The sequence below is a fragment of the Myiozetetes cayanensis genome, unplaced genomic scaffold (assembly GCF_022539395.1).
Source record: "Myiozetetes cayanensis isolate MyiCay16 unplaced genomic scaffold, myiCay2020 scf14, whole genome shotgun sequence".
Taxonomy (NCBI): domain Eukaryota; kingdom Metazoa; phylum Chordata; class Aves; order Passeriformes; family Tyrannidae; genus Myiozetetes; species Myiozetetes cayanensis.
In genome coordinates, this window is record NW_026087048.1 from 11,385,209 (window position 1) to 11,402,770 (window position 17,562).

Sequence of the window (17,562 nt, forward strand, 5' to 3'; positions counted from 1 at the left end):
GGCTGTTATTCCCGTTGAAGTGGGCAAGATTCATACAGGTAATTTCAGTAGCAGCAGGATTTAGGCTTTTTAGGGTTCACTAGAAGTTGATTGCCCAAGCATAATTCAGGTGAGTATGAAGGCAATTTGTGAGAGAAAATATGAAAACGTATCAATCAAAGTAATTGCTTTGTAAGTGCACTGGAGGTGTTAGTGAGTGTAGGATAAATAATAGTCAGATGACGTTCATTGTGTGTATTGCTGACCCAGAAGTGTTTCCTCTGAAAGTTGACATGCAAATTTAGCCTCTGAAATTGGGTAAACTTTTAGTGAAGTACAGCAAATGTGCTTTGTGCCAGCACAGTTCTGCCTTGCTCTTGAATGGGAAATACAGAATACTTTATGAGATTCTACATAGCTGGAGGAAAAATTTCTGAAGACATATCCAATGTTTTAGAGCAACTAGTTAGTAGGCCAAGATTTTTATGGTGTGTAATATTTCACAGGGCTTTCAAGGTTGGAGGAAATTTGTTTTTGAACACTGAATATTTTAAGAGCACCCTATAGTGCGGATTCCTTTTATTTTTTCTTCTTTTAAACACGTGTTTTGCAGTCCTATCCGGAGCTGGAGTTTTTTTCCATAACATTTGCTGTCCCAGGGCCACTCATGGCTTTTTTCATGGAACATTGAGTATCGTAGATCTGCTCCAGTGCTAGTGGAAAATAACCTGTGTTTGAGGTCAGAAAAAGAGATTAAACTAATTTTAAAGTTTTATAGCCACTTAGGTCTATAGTAGAAATTTTTAAGAGGATTTAGATCCGTTGCAACAGTAAAATTTGCATTTTTAAGGTTTTTCTAAGACTAAGAGGGCCTGAGTTCAGGAATGCGCCTTTGTTCATGAAGGACAGTTACAGCCATCTTTAATTTTAAGTATGTGTTTAATTGCATTCCATGATAGGAACGGATTTAGTCTCATACCCAAGTGCTTTCCTGACTTGGAGCTGTAGAATATGATTGTTTGAGTCTGCTATTATCTGAATCCAGTGATAGGTTTGAATCACTGGGATTTATATTGCATTCAGGGACTCTGAACCTTTGGCATTTTGGGGAGTTGGTACCTTTGGGATCATCCTCAGCTGTGTCTGTGGAGATGGAGTAGGAAGGAAACAAAGGTGGCTACAGGCTATCTCCTACTTCTTCGTCTTTCCATTCTATCTGGGCATCAAACCAGGAATTCTTCAGCTTGAAAGTCTTCTTGATACAATTCTGTGATGGAAAAGGCTCTCAAAGACAGGGTGAAAGTTACTTTTGTTCATTTAAAGTCCCTGTGTAAACCAACCTGTGTGTAAAGGAGAGTTAAGCATCTGCAGTAAAATTCAACCTTGTACACCAGACAAACTCCTCTGTGAAGTCCAAAAATATGTCCCAAAGGTTAAATATAATTTCAGGTCCTTTAAGAAAATAAAAGAAAACAAAACTTGGGTTTGGCTTATTTTTGCTTAGTTTAGTTTCTACTTGGATAAGAAAACAGTACTTAAAACTCTTAAGGTTTTATTTACATGAGTACTAAAGGGTAAAGAAGAGATTTTAGGCCTTAACTACTTGCCTAGAGAAAAAAGAGCTTTTTTAGTGTTTTGATGGTATTCTTGAACTCTGTCCTGCAGTTTCTGTGTAGGAAAAGGGGTGTTTTTCACAGTGCTACTGTAAGAGTCTTGTCACAAGAGGAATGTGGGAATTGTGTACTTTGCCTGGGTTCTCACAAGAGCTGATAGATGAGACTTAGCTCAGTGTGCAGTGCTGCATTCCAGTAGGGAAGGAAAAATCTTATCTCGGGAGCAGTAAATATGGAGTCTAATTTCTAAAGGAAAAGCACTGAAACTCTGCACAATGGAAGTTTTTTCCAGCTGAAATGTGCTAATGGTGTCTGCATGCTGGGGTTGTGCTCTGTGGTGGGTTATGAGATGGAGTTTAATGCAAAGCACTGTTAAGCAGAAAGGTAAATGCAAACCCAAAAATAGTTTTTGTAAGTGTCCTTGAACAGTAAGAGTTTCTCCTGATAGGAATTCTAGAAATGAGAATATAAACAAGAACTCTGTTTGTCATGAGAGTTACAGCACAAAAGGATTTTTCACTGGCCATATGAACATACAGATAAACTGAAGTTGTCCAGAAGACCTTGAAATGCATGTGCTGCTTTGCCAAGGAGTGCAAAGGAGTTGGGCTACAGGGGTCTCTCTTCTTCTTCTCCAACTTTCTCTCTTTAATCCATTTCTAGGGTGTCACTTAGAAGATGTGATAGCACTGTACCATCAGCCTTTTTTCTGACTGGTGTCCTCTCTGGATACAGAACTCTGAAAACTTCCTATCTCATTTGTGCCCTGCAGTTTTGGGTTCCCCTGATTTCTAACATAGAGTTGTGTCCTGACTGCAGGGTGTGCAGAGTCCTGCCCTCCTCTCATCTCTTCATGCTCTATTCCAGCCTGTAACCAGTCCCCAAACTCTTCTCTGAAAGGAATCTTCCTGTTTTTCCTTAGCTCAGGGCTCAGCTCAAGCTGAGGATTTGCTTTAATACTCATTTTAATGACAACTTAACAAAAGCCCATGAAAAGGTCATGGAAGGAGCTTGATTGCAAATACCAGTTGTTTTTAAGCTAAGATAATCCAATATCTCTCAGTCTCACTTTCAGATAGTGACACACTGTTGTTCTTATCCACATAATAAGAAGTTTTGGGGAAAGAAATAGAACCATGAAATGCAAAATCTTCTAGGGTCTTCAAAATCATTGTGAAGAGGCCAGCTCAGAGGGACTCAGCACACAGTTCACATAACAATTATTAGCTCCTGGATAAAAATCTTCCTGATAGTTTTTGCTAAAATACCATGGAGCAATGTTGTGATTATCCCCACTACTGTTTTCAGCTCAAACAGCTCACCTTTATGGATGTACCCTGAAGGTATCCAGGTAACATCAGCTCCACTTCAAAATGACAGCATGTGATAACTGTGTACAATGCACTAGTGTTGTTTTTTTCTGTGATGTGTTTAACTGGTCATTTTCTATGGCTTCCCCACACACAGGCTCTTTACCTGTAAGCACCAGCCCCCCAAAGATCACTGGGGTGGATTCACTGTGCGTGACAGATGGACTGGCTGCTGGGCTGCTGTGCAGGGCTCTGTCTGCACTTCTGCTCCTCAGACCTCGAGTTCACGTTTGTGTGCTCACATTACTCACTTGAGTAACCGTCTGATTTACTCGTGTGTGTGGTATTGCTCGCTTGTTTCCCCCAAAGAGAAACACATACAGCTCTTTGGAGAAACAAAGGGGAATCATTTGCTATAACTTGAGTGTAAGGTGTGTGACAGATATGCAGCTTGGAACTTAAAATGAGTGGCAAAGCTGTTCTGCAGATTTCTGCAAACTGAACTCCAGCCCCCAGGTTTTAAAAGGCTGTAGCTATGTCTGAATGGGACACGGCTAGAAGAATAGAGACATGGCTGTTTTTCTGGGATAAACTCTAGGATACAAACCGTGTTTGGAAGAAAAATATTTTACTTTAGTTAAATCTCTGGAATGAACTCCATTTCTAAATGCTCTTGTGTGAGCAGAAGGAGGACAATATCCCAGAGTGATACTGGGCTGATGTTTGATAGAGGCTCAGGTTAAAAGTTTAAATTTGAACCATTCCAAACGTTTTTGTGTTTTGTAGAATTTGACTTTTAAAAGTTCTTACTTTAGTCCCATCTCAACTGTGCTGCTTCTGGCTTCTTTTTGGCTCTGATTGCTCTGCTGGATTTTGGTGCCAGTGATGTTAGTCTGGCTGCAAACCTCTAGGCCTTAGATTTAAACAGCTTAGCATCCTCACACCACTTCCTCAGCCCATCTGCATAGTAAATATATACTCCTGAATGGCCATGGAAATTACACTGTAAAGGAAAAATATGTCTGAGAATGATACACTTTAGCCAGAAAGCTGGGGTAAAATGGAAAAAAGACCCTTAAAAACAAGACCTCGTCCTAATTCCAAAAGGATTTTTCAAAGTGGCATAAAACTTCTTCTGGAAACTTGAAAAACAGCCTGGGTTTTGGACCACTGTGCACTCTGCAGATCTGTATTTTGTTTTATGCAGCTTCCTTCGGTAAAATACAAACCTACATGAATTTAAAAGCACCAAACAGCTGCTAAATTGCCTAGAATAAAACCTGTGATTGTGCAGAAGAGTGTTTCTCTCCGCTGCCTTTCTAGACAAAATGGCGGGGGGAGCCTTTTCCTTCAGTGAAATAGCAGGTTCCAAAAAGTGTGTCTGGTTCCTATTACAGCAAAGGAAAAACTCGAGGTGTGCGTTGGAAGTGCTAAGCCAGTGATTGAAATGCTAAAGTTGTTCCTAAAGGCCATTCCACATCATGAAGACATCATCTGTAAAGTAATACTGCACAATGATCTGTGAAGAGAGGAGTCTGAATTAGCATCGAACATGGCTGGAACTTCCAAATATCCAAAATTTGGGTTGGCTTCTGTGGCAGAACCTGTGTTGGTAGTCTTTAGTGAGCACTGGCCGATGTATTTAGCAAGGAAAAGAGTTCAAGTGAAAGACAGTTTATCTGCTCTGACTTGTCTCTTCCCTGCACCTTTGTGTGCCTCTGCAGCTGCTCACTGTGCCACGTACATCAACCTACCCAGTGACTTCCCGAGCATTTTGGAACTTGGAAAGAGCATTTCTGCTGCAGCAGCTCAACCAGAGCACAAGCAATGAGGTGTCTGATTTGCCAACTAGCAAAATATCTTTTTAAAGGCAAATGTTTGAGGAGTGTAAAACAGTAGAAGTCCTCCCACTGGTACTGTGCCAGTGGAAAAATCATCTCATTAAAAATAAATGTCCAGAGTACTTTGTTGATTAAAATTTAAAATGACAAGTTATCTGCAAATGCCGAGGTTCTCACAACTCAAGAGTTACAGCAGAAATGATGATAGACCTTTGGTTTTCTGTGCCACAGTAACTGAGACTGCTTAACAACTGAACCCCTCTTTCTGTTCTTTTCCCTTCACACTGTTGTTAGTAGTTGTAAAGATCACATCTGCAGCTTGGAGAAGTCTTCAGGAGTTTTTTGGCATAAATTTGCCACATATATTTTCTAATCTAATTGATAAATACATCCTTTTTTTTTTTTTTTCCCAAGAGAAATATATTCTCCCATTTATTTTTTCTTTCTTTGTGATCAGAAATTGAATATTTCTTCCTTCCCTCATGTATTTTGAGAGAAAAGTTGAATGTAAAGGGTCTGTGCAGACCTTTACATCAGCTAGTCCTGACTGGGTTTAATGGTCTCACATCTTGTTCAGCAGCAAGACACGTGAGCACATTGCTTTTGTAGAACTGGTAGCAGTTTTTAAAGCTGTCCGTGAGCTTGACTTTACAGTACTTAACTTTAACCTTTAATCTTAGTGAGGTGCTGAATTACTAGGAAGGCTCAAAACTGAGAAATTTTCTTGTGAGTGTAAGAAGTGCTTGTTTTGCTGCAATGTTTTTACTTTGGTTTTTCCCCCTCTGTGAAATGACAATGGAAACCTGGGATTCTTGGATGTTATGATATCAGTTAGCAATATAAACCCTACGGTTATCTCTCACAATAAATGCTTTAATTACTTGCATTTTAAAGGTGTTCCCCAACCAAACGTAACATGGTTGAAGAAGAAAGACGTTCTACAAATCAATTCTTTCTTGGTTTTGAATGGCTCTTTATTTCTGAGGAATGTTTCCTATGAAGATGCAGGAACATACACCTGCAGAGCAACTAATGCCCTCGGAAAAGCCGAAGCTGCATCTGTTCTCCAAATAACTGGTAAGTGCTAAATGACAATTCCTTACTGATAACAGCAGGGAGACACTTTATAATCAAAATTAAACAGTAAAATAGTTGGGGGGATACTTAGCACTTTATTAGGAATTTGGAATTTTTGATTGCATCTGACTCCCTGTGATCTGTTCTTTATTTTGTGTTTCCTGTAATGTGGATCTATGAACAGACAGTTTGACTCGTCACTTCAAGGTTATTCCATCTTCTTGTGTCCAGGCAACAAATATCACCCCTTAAACCAGCTGACACATTAGAAACTAAATCCACTGTCATGTTACATTGTTCCCAGTGCTTTTATGTAGGGAAACAGGGCAGGCTTGAACATTAAGAAAATCTGCAGGGAAATGCAGGGAAATGAAAGCAAAGACTGGTTTTGGGATTTGGGTTTTGTTTTGTTTGTTGCATTGGGGTTTTTAATTATAGAGAGCCAGTAAAATGTAGGGACGTGGAAAAAAATTTCTGAATGTGAACTGCTGACTCTCAGAATAGAAAATGTAAAGAGAAACTCCCATGTATAATACCCTTTTGTAAGTAGATTAATAATGTAATACTGTATAATACAGTCTTGCCTTGCAAATCACTGCAGTAAATGGATCATTTGGCTCTAGAGATGAGCTTTCTCACTATTTTGCTGTACAAAGAACAGCGCAGCTCCCCAAGGCCAATCCTGCTACAAAGCTCTCTTTCTTGGGCACACATGGAGGGCAGGCTGTAGCTGTTGGGGTCTGTTGGCCAAGGAAGATGTTCCAGAGGCATAATATGAGTCTCTGTGTGAGGATGAGTGTAGGCTAAAGCTGCCTTCCTGGTTTCAGTTTTCCTAGAGTGCATGAAAAATCTGGATGTTCCAGAGAGGAATATTATTACAATGACGTGACTGGAAGATTGCTCACAAGAGTCTGAACCTTGTTTCTATTCCCGGTCACGTGACATTAGTTTAAATAAATCTGGAGCGGATAGGAGAGGGCCACATTCTGCAAGTTTTTGGCTGTGCAGGACTGCAGTGAAATGGGAGGAGTTCTGCTGTCAGGATTTGCAGATTGCACTGGCTCAGTGTTGTCTAAAACAACATCACATCAGTTTTTGGTCTTGGCTGCAGCATTGACTGCCTGACCAGGGCCAGTCCAGCAGCAGCACAAAGTCTGTGCAGCCTTTCCAGTAGAATTTCCTAAGGCCTGACCTGGCAACTAGTCTTTTGGCCATGGGACTGGCATTGCTGTGGTTTTGTGGAGACTTGTTTTGCCCCAGTGTTTACAGACAAGCAGAAGGCTTAGTACAGACATTGCACACTGAGGAAAAGGGTTTAACCATATAAAATGACCCACAGAAGTTTGAATGTAGCAAAAGATTTAAATCCTTCTGGAGGAAGAGTTATGGGTATTATGTACGTTCATCAGAACAGAATTGTTGACTAAGTGGTAAGAACTGTGCGTTACTGACAGATTACCCACATTTTTGGCAGTTTTTCTGCCGGCATATGATAAAAAGGAGGAGTTGCTATAGTGATGGGCATTTGATTCTGCATACATTATGCTATCTGTGTGCATAATGAGATTTTAAAAGATTTTCTTCTTTTTTCTGTTGTAGCACTTTGTCTTAATTCCATCTAATGGAACAGAGGAACTGACCTGAGAGAATTCCTCTGAGAGTATTATTTTTCTTACAATTTCTGTGTGTTAATGGCTTGTAATGAAACAATAAATAACATTGGCATGAAAACCAGGAAATACATCCTGTAAATCTTGTTTTTACACTCAGTGTAACAGGCCTTTTTTTCTGTTAAATTCAATAAATTTGATTAATGTAGAAGCTTGCATAAACAAATATTTTCTGTGTTTCCCTGCTTACATATCTGAAGTTTATTTGTTATATGGGCATACATGAAGTTGATCCTAAAGAATGGCAAAGTGCTACTATCCTTCTGCTTCATGACTAGCATGCTGGATATTTTGATTATTTTTTTCTTTATCATCATGATTTAATTCTTGGTAAGAAGAGATCTTATGCATTGTGTTACAGAACAAAGATTTACAGAGAGTAACACTCAATTATCAAAGGGAAGCAGAAGAAAGCGTGTCATAATGGCATCTGGAATTGGTACAAATGTCACTGTGGTACCTGGAGATCCATTAAGAATAGGTGTGTTGTCTTTTCTGCTTTGTCATTTTATTTATTTATTTATTTAAATTGGAGGGGGCCCCATGGAAAAAGTGAGTGTAATTCCCAAGAGTCCGGGTCTGGTGACCACCTGGGTTTCCTAACTCTACCTCAGTTTTCTTTTGTCATGGAGGAAGCCTTAGAGTAAGACACAAAGTAATTTATTTATTCAACTTTTCAAAAAATATTTTGGAAGGTTGATCTTTTAGGCATCTTGAGGTGACTCATTGTGACACTAAAGCTGCATAATTACTCTTTGAGCTTCACTTGAAAAACATGGGAGGGGGCTCAGCTGGGCTCTAGAAATGTTTGGGGTTTTTTCCCTGTCTAAATGAAGGCCTCTGTTTGCATCCCTGCTTGTGCCCATGGAGTGAAAATGCAGTAATTTTGTTCAATGTGTTCATGATTCTTTTCACCAAACAGATAAAAACTCTTTAATTACAGACCTATTTGCATACTGTATAGTCTGGGATGAAATCTTCATTCCATTTAAATAATCGTTCCCCCCCATCCACTTTGTTCATATAGAAGTTAAGTTTATAAGAACTTACTGAAAGGGAAAATATAAAGAAGTGTATTAAGTGTTACCACAGACCTGATATCCCTCAAGGGGCAGTCAGGATTTTGGGCCATAGCTCAGACTTCAGTGAATTTATGCATATGCTTGTTTTTAATTAGAATGGTAATGTCTTTTATGTAGAATCACCCACTCATACATCCTTGTTCACAAACATTTCAGTGTGTCTAGAAAAACCTGCTAAAATCCTGTTGATTTTCAGGTTGCCCGGTGCTGCCCAGCTACAGACACACAGTCCACTGGCTTTTTGGAGACAGTCCAATTGAGGAAGTTAAGACCTTGGAATACCGAACCCTGGCTGGGGGTCGTGTCCTAGAGGTGAACACCAGCTCTGGTCAATTTACTGGACAATTCCAATGTTGGACTTCAGCTAGTGCAAAACTAATGTCAGTTTGGGTAAATGTCAAGAAGGAAGGTTTGTTGAAAATTATATGACAAATTCTTGAATTTTAAAATATATATGCTTTCACTCTGTAGAGACTTTCCTGAAAACTAACCTGCTTTTGTGCACTGAAAGTAATTCACAAATACATGTTTAACTTCCCATATGTGAATAGTCCCATTTAGGTCAATAGACAATGCCTGTACTCAGAGTTGGATATGGGCATTAATGTGTATCCAAATATCATATGGGGGTTCTGATTTTGTATATCTGAGAAGCTGAGAGAACAGGTCTTTCTACTTCAGACTTTTTTAAATCAGGCAAAATCTCCTTCAACAAATGATACAAACTGTTGCTGTGATAGCCCACCAAACTGAAGCAAAACTGACTTTGAGGTCATCTTTGGAAATACCTTCATTATGATCAAAATAATTTTAATATAATTGTCATAATCCAGCATCATTATGATCAATATGGTAGTGATCTTACTGCAGTCACCCTGAAACACATTAATGTACCAGGGCACACTCACTGATTTCTTTCACTCAAGAATATCTCATGATGTTCTCCATTGTAATGCGTTTGCACAAAACCACGTTAGTAGGTTATAAAATGCACAACTGAGGATTGTAGATGAAGTTGAGAAGAATCTTATATATACACACCAGCAAGACAATCATGTGTATCTGCAAACGTTTTATGAAGCTTTAAACATTTTAAGTACTTCAGAAATTAATTACATTGTCTTTTTTAAAGCTCAGTTATAGTTATGAACTTAGATCCTCCTAGGGATATGGCAGCAAAGCATCAAACTCCTTTTGACATTAAAAAAAAAAAGAAAAAGAAAAAAATTCTGACCAGTCAATTCCCAGGGAATGCAAACCAGATTTAAAAACAAATATCTGTTGAAACTCAAAGGTTTTGTATGTTTTTTATCTCTTAACCTATCAATATGATTTGGCTTATGGTGCAAAGGGCTCAAGCAGTAGGATCAGATCCCCTACGCTGTGTATGAGGATATTCTCAGTGACTGTTTCCTGGGTGAGGATGGTTCTCGTATGTCTGGGGTTAGAGAGTCAGTTACATTTGCAAAGTAATTTTACTAAAACATATCTATGATCAAAACATTCATTTTAAAAATAAAAATTAAGTAAAAATATTAATGAAGTGAGTCAGAAAAATATACTAATAGAATTTAACAAAAAGTAAGTCCAGTCCTTGATCCTAATCTAGAGCTGAACAGGTCTAGCCAGGTATCGAACTCTCCACCTGTCTTGGGGTTGTCCAATCCCCTTTCCCAGTCAGGTTGCTCAGTATTCTGGGGTGATTGCATTTTGTAGTTGAGAGCTTTAACTCTGATTGACACTTATGTAAATGTTTCATCATGGAAATATCCATGCATTTGTGAGACTGCATAATCTCCTTCGGTGGTTTTTGCACAGTAGGCATATTGAGGGCGCTTCTGAGCAGTATCATCCTAGTTAAACAAACAATACAGTCTCTCCATCATAGCTGCAGTCAGTAAATTTAACTATTTCTACTTTGAAAAAGGCCCTTTTGTATTATTTTAAGAAACCCAGAAGTTATAAGGAAACATTGAAAAACAATAAGTTAAAGAATTCATTATGTGCTGGAAGAGTGAGCCTGTGGACACAGCTGGTAGCTATCAATTATTCTTGGTTATTATAGAAAAACCTGACTCCTTCTGTGATCACATAAAGATCTGTCAATATTGCATAGTACTTCATCTTTTACCAAGTGTCAAAAAAAATTTTGGAGGAAAGAGTAAGTGTGGAATTGTGAGTAAGTATAAAGGTAGTAATGGTTAGAAGTGATCGGTTTTTAATATAAAACGCTCTTTAAAACAAATTCCTTTTTTATCTTGCCAGATGCCTCAGTAGCAAATTATTTTTACATTAAATATTTCTCTGTAGTTTAGTACAGGATTTTCTTAAATCCTGAAATTATGTGAGGTGTCTGGAGTAAGATGAGTTTTCTTCAGAATAAGCTTATTGTAGAACAGCAGGAAACCTGGAGAACCTGATTTACAGTTTCCTCTTTTTAATGCTCATTATATAAAAATGTTATGAAAGTTTTAAAAGAAGCTCATCAGTTCCTACTGGGAGCCAGGTTCTGCCCTTCAAGTGCACATATGCTGATCCCATTTGCTTTTTAGAGAGCTTCATGCTCATAGGTAAGGGCTGAACTTGAGGGGAAGCTGAATGGGGCTAAATTCTCCTTTGGCTCGTGGTCCCTTTTCATAATGCTGAAATATTTGCTTTTTTACAGAGGATGCAATATCTATCCAGCCTACAGAGTGTGCTGCCAAATCAATCAAAATGTGACACAGTTACAATGTACAGTGCCTCTCTCACACTGCCTCCAATTGCATTTCTTAGATTACGCCTGGGAATATGCTGAGTGGAGTCCTTGCTCTGCGAGCTGTGGGCATTCAGGAACCCGCTCCAGAAGGATACAGTGCATGAACGCAGAGAGACAGAAAGTAAATGAATCCCAATGCAGAGAGCTGCAAAAGCCAGTGGTTATTCACCAGTCATGCAACACAGAGGACTGCCCTGCCAGGTAACCTCCTTTGTACTCTATTTCCACGTGCTCTAAGTGTATTAAAATGCACTCACAACCTCCTGAAATTGTGGTTTTTTCGGTGAAATTTCTGTGTTTATGCTCTAAATCTGAAATCTGGGGTTTATTTCATCGTGAACCCTGAAGCATGAGAGATGTGAAAATGGATCCACCAGCAAGGAGCGAAATGCTTGATTCAGCTGAATAAGTAAGATCTAAGTGTGTCTTCATGCTGCTGCAGCAAGTCTTGCTGCTGTCACATCTCAAAAGCTAAACTGGAGATCTCTCTGAGACGCTGTGGAATCTGTGCCACCCCACAGAGAGAAAGCTCTTGATGTTTAGAGCAGCCAGGATACTCTGTGTTCACCTGCTCTCAGTTGTGCCAGCAAAGCTCTGAGTAGGATGCTGACTGTGGAATGCCTCATTTGTCTCTAATACCCCTCACCACAGTGCTCCTTGCATGCCCTTCCCTGCCAGTTTTCTCACCACATCAACTGGGGTACCTTGTGATCGTGGGGCTGAAAATATTTATATTGCAGACAAGTACACCTCAGCATCCAAAGACCAAAACCTTGACCTCTAGACTACTTGAACTGCACTGAACATTCCAGCCCAGCAAGATGTTGCTCTAGGTCATTAGCAGGAAACCCCACAGGAGTCCTGAAAACAAGTGCTTTCTGTTGCTTTAAGGAATTGGCCATCACTGTAGCAATGTAAAAATCTGTGAGGGATGCACACATTTTGGAGTTGTCCCTCGCTGGAAAATGCTGGGAGAGAAGAGTCAAGACCTTAACTGACATCGTGGGAGTGCATCGTGCCAGTATGTTCTCACTCCATTCTAAATACAGAAAACATAGCAACAGATTTATATCAGGAGAAATTTGTTTATATTTCATTATTAGCAACCAAAAATCAGATCATCTTAAATTGTGAGACTGAACTCCAGCCAGCCCGTAGAAAGCAAACATTTTGCCAGTGGAAAGATACTGAAATAGAACCAATAGTTCGAAAAACAGATTAAGTTGCAGGTTTCCCTCCTAACTCCAGCCTTGTGGAGCAGATGACAGGAGGATACAAGAGGGCCTGATGCTCCCCTGAGCAAGGTCATGCTTTCAGTGAATTGCAGGGCATGACTTAATCACTGGACTTGGACTATTCAAAGCAAAAACAAATCAGTTGTTTCATATGGCTAAACAGTGTGGGCACTGAATTGTCTTTTAGAATGCTTTGATTTCTTCTGCTTTTAATTTGGCTTTATATATTCACCACTGGAAGGGAATTGTGTGTATAGTAACATAATTAACTCTGCCTTCAGTTGTACATGTATGCTAACATACACAGTGCTGCTTTTTTTATGAAGTATTCCATGATTTCTGTACAGGAGCGTCCCTGATGCCTGGAAAATATGGAAAATAGCCCTGTGTCTGGTTCTTGGTGCCTATAACTTCTCCTCTCCCTGTGATTACTGTCCTGGGAGGGAAGTGCAAAATGTCTAGACTTCCCTTCCCATTTCCACACTTACTGATTTCTGCACAACCTTCTCATCCCAAGGCAGCTCTTTAGAAAGTATCCATAGAATTATTAAGGCTTTAGACATACGGTCAGTGCCATGGGCCCTTACGATTCAAAGTGTTTTGCATGTGTTTAATCACTTCTTTCTCTCACAGCAGAGAATACAGTTAAGCAAATATAAGGGTTTGAGTATGTACTTAACTTGAGCTTTGCTGGGCATGCACTGCACCAAACGTTTGCAAAAATACTTGAGCTTTAAGCGAGAGAGAAATGAAAGGGTGCAGACTGTAAACGATTAATCTTCCTTGAAGGGATATAGGCTGTTTGACTGTAAGAAAATTAAGTAATTGCTGAAGAGAATAGAACATTTTTCCTGTCATCACTGTTGTGCTACACATAAAGTCCCATTCTGTATTTCTAGCCTAGATCTATGAAAAGATCAAGTAAATAGATTGTATTACCACCTTCTGCCTCCCCAGTGTTGTTCCTAGCTGCCAAGACAGACAAAATCTTTGCAACTTCTAATCAATAAGTAATATGTTCTGCTTGAGTCACCATCTAGCGAGATGTCTGTGTAATAAATTTGGATGAGTTATGACACCTGTCACCATAGTAGTAAATAAGTTGGTACCATTCATTTTGGAAGTTATGGAAAAGTACACTGTCCTTCCTTCTGAAATGTCACATCCAGCAGGGTCTGTAGGGCTTACCCAGCATGGTAACAGGCAGTGTAATTTCTGTTAGCATATATGGCATCAGTTAACCACATTTATAAGATCTTGCTTAACTGAGGAAGCTGATTCTAGCTCTTCTCGCATCCAGAACTTGCAATGACAGGTTCTTTTGATTTTTATTTGCAAACAGTTGCTGTGAGCTACCAGCAAGTTCTCAATAATTGCTATAAATTTGTCTGTACCTCCTGTAGGTGGGTGGCTGGTCCGTGGTCTGAGTGCTCTGCATCTTGCGGCAATGGATTTCACCGTCGACAACTAACATGTCAACAAATGAAAGCCGATGGCAGCGTGCTGACATTGCCGCCAGGAGCTTGTACACACAGGGATCGGCCTGTGGGGAGGAAACCCTGCACGGGCCACTCGTGTTCAGTGGGGCCAGTGCAGACAAAGGGACAGGTAAGTCACAGCATTTGTCATGAAACTCCGTGTATTATAAAAGTGTGTCAGTGTCATCACACTGTCGGCTGAACATCTGTCCTCTTGCACAGGGGAGGAGCTCTGTGGCAGTAGTTGTAATTAACTTTCAGACCAGTCAATTAGAAATCCTGGTTTGGGTTTTTTGGTTGGGGATTTTGGTTTTTGGTTGGTTGGTTGTTTTTTTGGGTTTGTGTGTGGTTTGTTTTGTTGTGTTTTTTTTTCATTTTGTGATATCTGAGTAACTTTTATTTTTTCAAGACTTGACCCAAAACCAGAGTATCAGCTTCAGTATATTTTACAAACTATGCCATTATGATGTATTCCATTTTCCAAGCTAGTATATTGCTTTTATTGCAGTCTTATAAGAACACAGTTTGAATTCTGAAAGAACACATTCTGAAATCCCCGAAGAAAACATATACATGTGCTTCAACAGCAGTTGCCACAATGTTCACTGCACAGAACAGTTTTCCTTTATTTTCTGTTTCTTCCTTTATGCAGTAAACTTGTGTTCATATTGATACAGTTTTTATAATTATTGACATTAAATGGCAATAGTATTTATTATGTGATCTGCAAAGTAATGACTTAGAATTACTGTTGCCACATTCCCAAGACAGGTTTCAGCAAGGCAAGTTTGTGATTGTCAGCAGTACAAAAAGAATGTTGTAGCAATAGTGTTGTGACCTTATGAGAGCAAACAATGGATTTAGCTTTAGAAATAAGCAGGAACTGAGGTGTGATAGGGCTGAAGGAGAAACACAGAGCAGGAATTATGGCTGGGCTGTGTAGCTGTAGTTGAGTAGCTGCCTAGAAGGGTAATTCTGTTGTTATTAATTTGGTTGTTTCTTTTTCTCTCCATTTTCAGTGTTCTGGTCGCTGTGTAGGCCGCCCTGTAGGTTTACAGCATCGTCATTTTATATGTCAACTCCGTAATGGATCTTTGGTGCCAAACTCTTCTTGTGATGAAAGAAAGAGGTAAATAGTTTGAAGAAGTTACAAGTTAGATTCTTTAGATGATCAGATTAAAGGTACAAGATTGTCAATGCAGTATAAATATGTAAATTCTTTTGTATCAAACACAAGGAAGGGAGGTAGTAACAGTCATCCCTTTGTACACACTGGATGAATTCAGGAACCCCAGAGAGGTTATTCACTAAGAACTTGGAGCATCCAGTATTTAGTGTTTCAGGGTCAGTTAAGTTTTCCAAAAAGTAAAACACTTTTTCTATTCCAGGATTGAGAAACTGGTTTAAAGACACAGGGCCTTGTCCTTTGTTCCCTCATGAGTGAGGAGGTGTGATGAATGGGCACAAAATTAAATCCAGGGAATTCAACTTAAATATAAGAAAAAACTGGAACAGGTTACCCAGGAAGGTTGTGGAGCCTCTTCAAGATACAGAGATGATCTTGAGCATCCTGGTCTAGTAGACTGTGCTATGAACAGGAGGTGTGGGCTACTCAGTTCCAGACACCCCTTTCAGTACTGGGTACATCATTCTGTGAATAAGGGTTTAGCAAAAAAGCAAAGATTTAACTGCCTCTTATTTCCCTCCACAGGCCTCCTGTCAGAAGAAACTGTTCTTCAGAGGCGTGTGATGTCTATTGGAGGACAGGCCCTTGGAGGCCTTGCAGTGTGGACTGTGGGAGCGGATTTCAGTCACGACGAGTGTACTGCGTACACAGACAGAGTAACAAACCTGTGGCTGATCAGTATTGTGGATGGAGGAAGAGACCAGTGACCTGGCAACACTGCAATGTCACATCCTGTGGCAGTATGTAAATGTTTATTTAAATATGAGCATAGTAATAGTTTGTAGCAGTTATATTAGAAAGTGACTCACAGTTGTACACTAATGATTCTGCAAGCATTTGATTGTACATCAAAGGTAAAACTATCCTCTCCAAGGAGCACTTCATAATCCTGGGGTTACTTTTCTCTAAGTAGGCCAGTTTGATATTAAAGCCTCAAAAGCACTTTTAGAAACAGGATATTTAGGAAGTTGGTTTTTTGCAAACTTCCTACATGACTGTGCCAGTTGTGACTCACAAGTCTCTGAGCAAGCTGTTAATTCCTCCAAGATGGGGTAGTGTTCTGAAACGGACAATAAGTAAATGAATGGAGCAAGATCACATCTCTTGTGACCTTGTTTAGCTGTTGCCAGGAATGCACAGTAAAATAATTACAAAGCTACCAGGAATCCATCAGTTGTTTGCAATTACAGTGACAAGTTCTGCTATTTCTCTTTTGTTCATTATAAAGCCTTGTAATGTCTACATATATTTTTCAGAAGGCGAATGCAAGGATACAACTCACTACTGTACATTTGTAAAGCAACTAAAGTTGTGCTTGATAGACACCTACAAACAAAGATGTTGTCAATCATGTCAAGAAATGTAAGTCCTCTATGGCAAGTTCATGATGCTGCAGTGAAGAGATGAGAAGAGAGGTCCATTAATCTAACATGCTCGAAGTATATACTTGTAAATGAGACATTAGTTGTAACAATTAAATGGAAACGTGGGGCTAATGAAAAAAACAGTATTACAGATTGATGTGCTGGACAGGGTATTTTTGGGGGGGACTTTTATTATTCACTCTTCGCAATGGAACTTTTAATGTTTTAAACATTTTCCTGTCTGGATTAGCAAGATAATATCATGGTATATCATCTGTAACATTTTACAGGCCATCACATCATAATTTTATCAGCGGAAAAAGGCATTACCTAAAAACACCAGATAGGGCTTACTGTTCTTAACTTCAGAGAAAAAGTCACGAAAATACTTCAAGAAATTTTGAAATGCAGCAACTATTGACCCCTAGGTTTTCAATTTTTTTATTATATTTAACACAGTTTTTAAATTTATAGAAGCTGTGGCTTGTAGTTGTAAAATTTTTGGCAGCAACCTCATTTTCATAAACAGCTTGAGCTGAAGAGTTGATCTCACAGGATATGTTTTACTGATATTAGCTGTGAGATGGATACACAGAAGCACATTCAATTTTTCATGCTTGTACTTATGTGTATGCAGTAAAAGACACTACAGATGCTGGTACAATTTTCAAAGCTGTTTTGAATAAATGAGGTGTCACGTTTTATTGTTTCTGTTCTAATTCCAGTCTCTGAAGTAAGATCGAAGTTTGGCATGATTACACTTCAGCACTGATAATAAATTAGACAGAAGGCTTCCTTGTCAGAGCTGTGAAGGAAACATTTGTGATCACTGTTCTCTTGCCCATGAAGTCAAATGGGGAGCCAATAACTGGCCAAACATGGCTGTCAGATTTCCTGTCTTGAATAATCGTTTTATTTTTCTCCATTAATGGGGAAAATGTCCAAGGAGGAATTATTAATTATGAAGAT

General features: G+C 39.2%; 1 protein-coding gene across 6 annotated transcripts in view; it reads left to right on the forward strand.

The window, feature by feature from the left end:
- ADAMTSL3 (ADAMTS like 3) overlaps positions 1–16,595 on the forward strand; it is a 182,582-nt gene extending 165,987 nt beyond the window's left edge. For 5 of the 6 annotated variants that reach the window (XM_050309908.1, XM_050309911.1, XM_050309909.1 and 2 more), the window contains 8 exons: positions 5,638–5,820; positions 7,852–7,971; positions 8,769–8,981; positions 11,348–11,531; positions 13,969–14,173; positions 15,063–15,172; positions 15,755–15,969; positions 16,486–16,595. In XM_050309908.1, coding sequence (XP_050165865.1) covers positions 5,638–5,820; positions 7,852–7,971; positions 8,769–8,981; positions 11,348–11,531; positions 13,969–14,173; positions 15,063–15,172; positions 15,755–15,969; positions 16,486–16,595 — 1,340 coding nt within the window. Of the gene's footprint in view, positions 1–5,637; positions 5,821–7,851; positions 7,972–8,768; positions 8,982–11,347; positions 11,532–13,968; positions 14,174–15,062; positions 15,173–15,754; positions 15,970–16,485 lie in introns of those variants that run through there. The other variant, XR_007628162.1, reaches the window with a different exon arrangement.
- Positions 16,596–17,562: the final 967 nt, after the last annotated feature.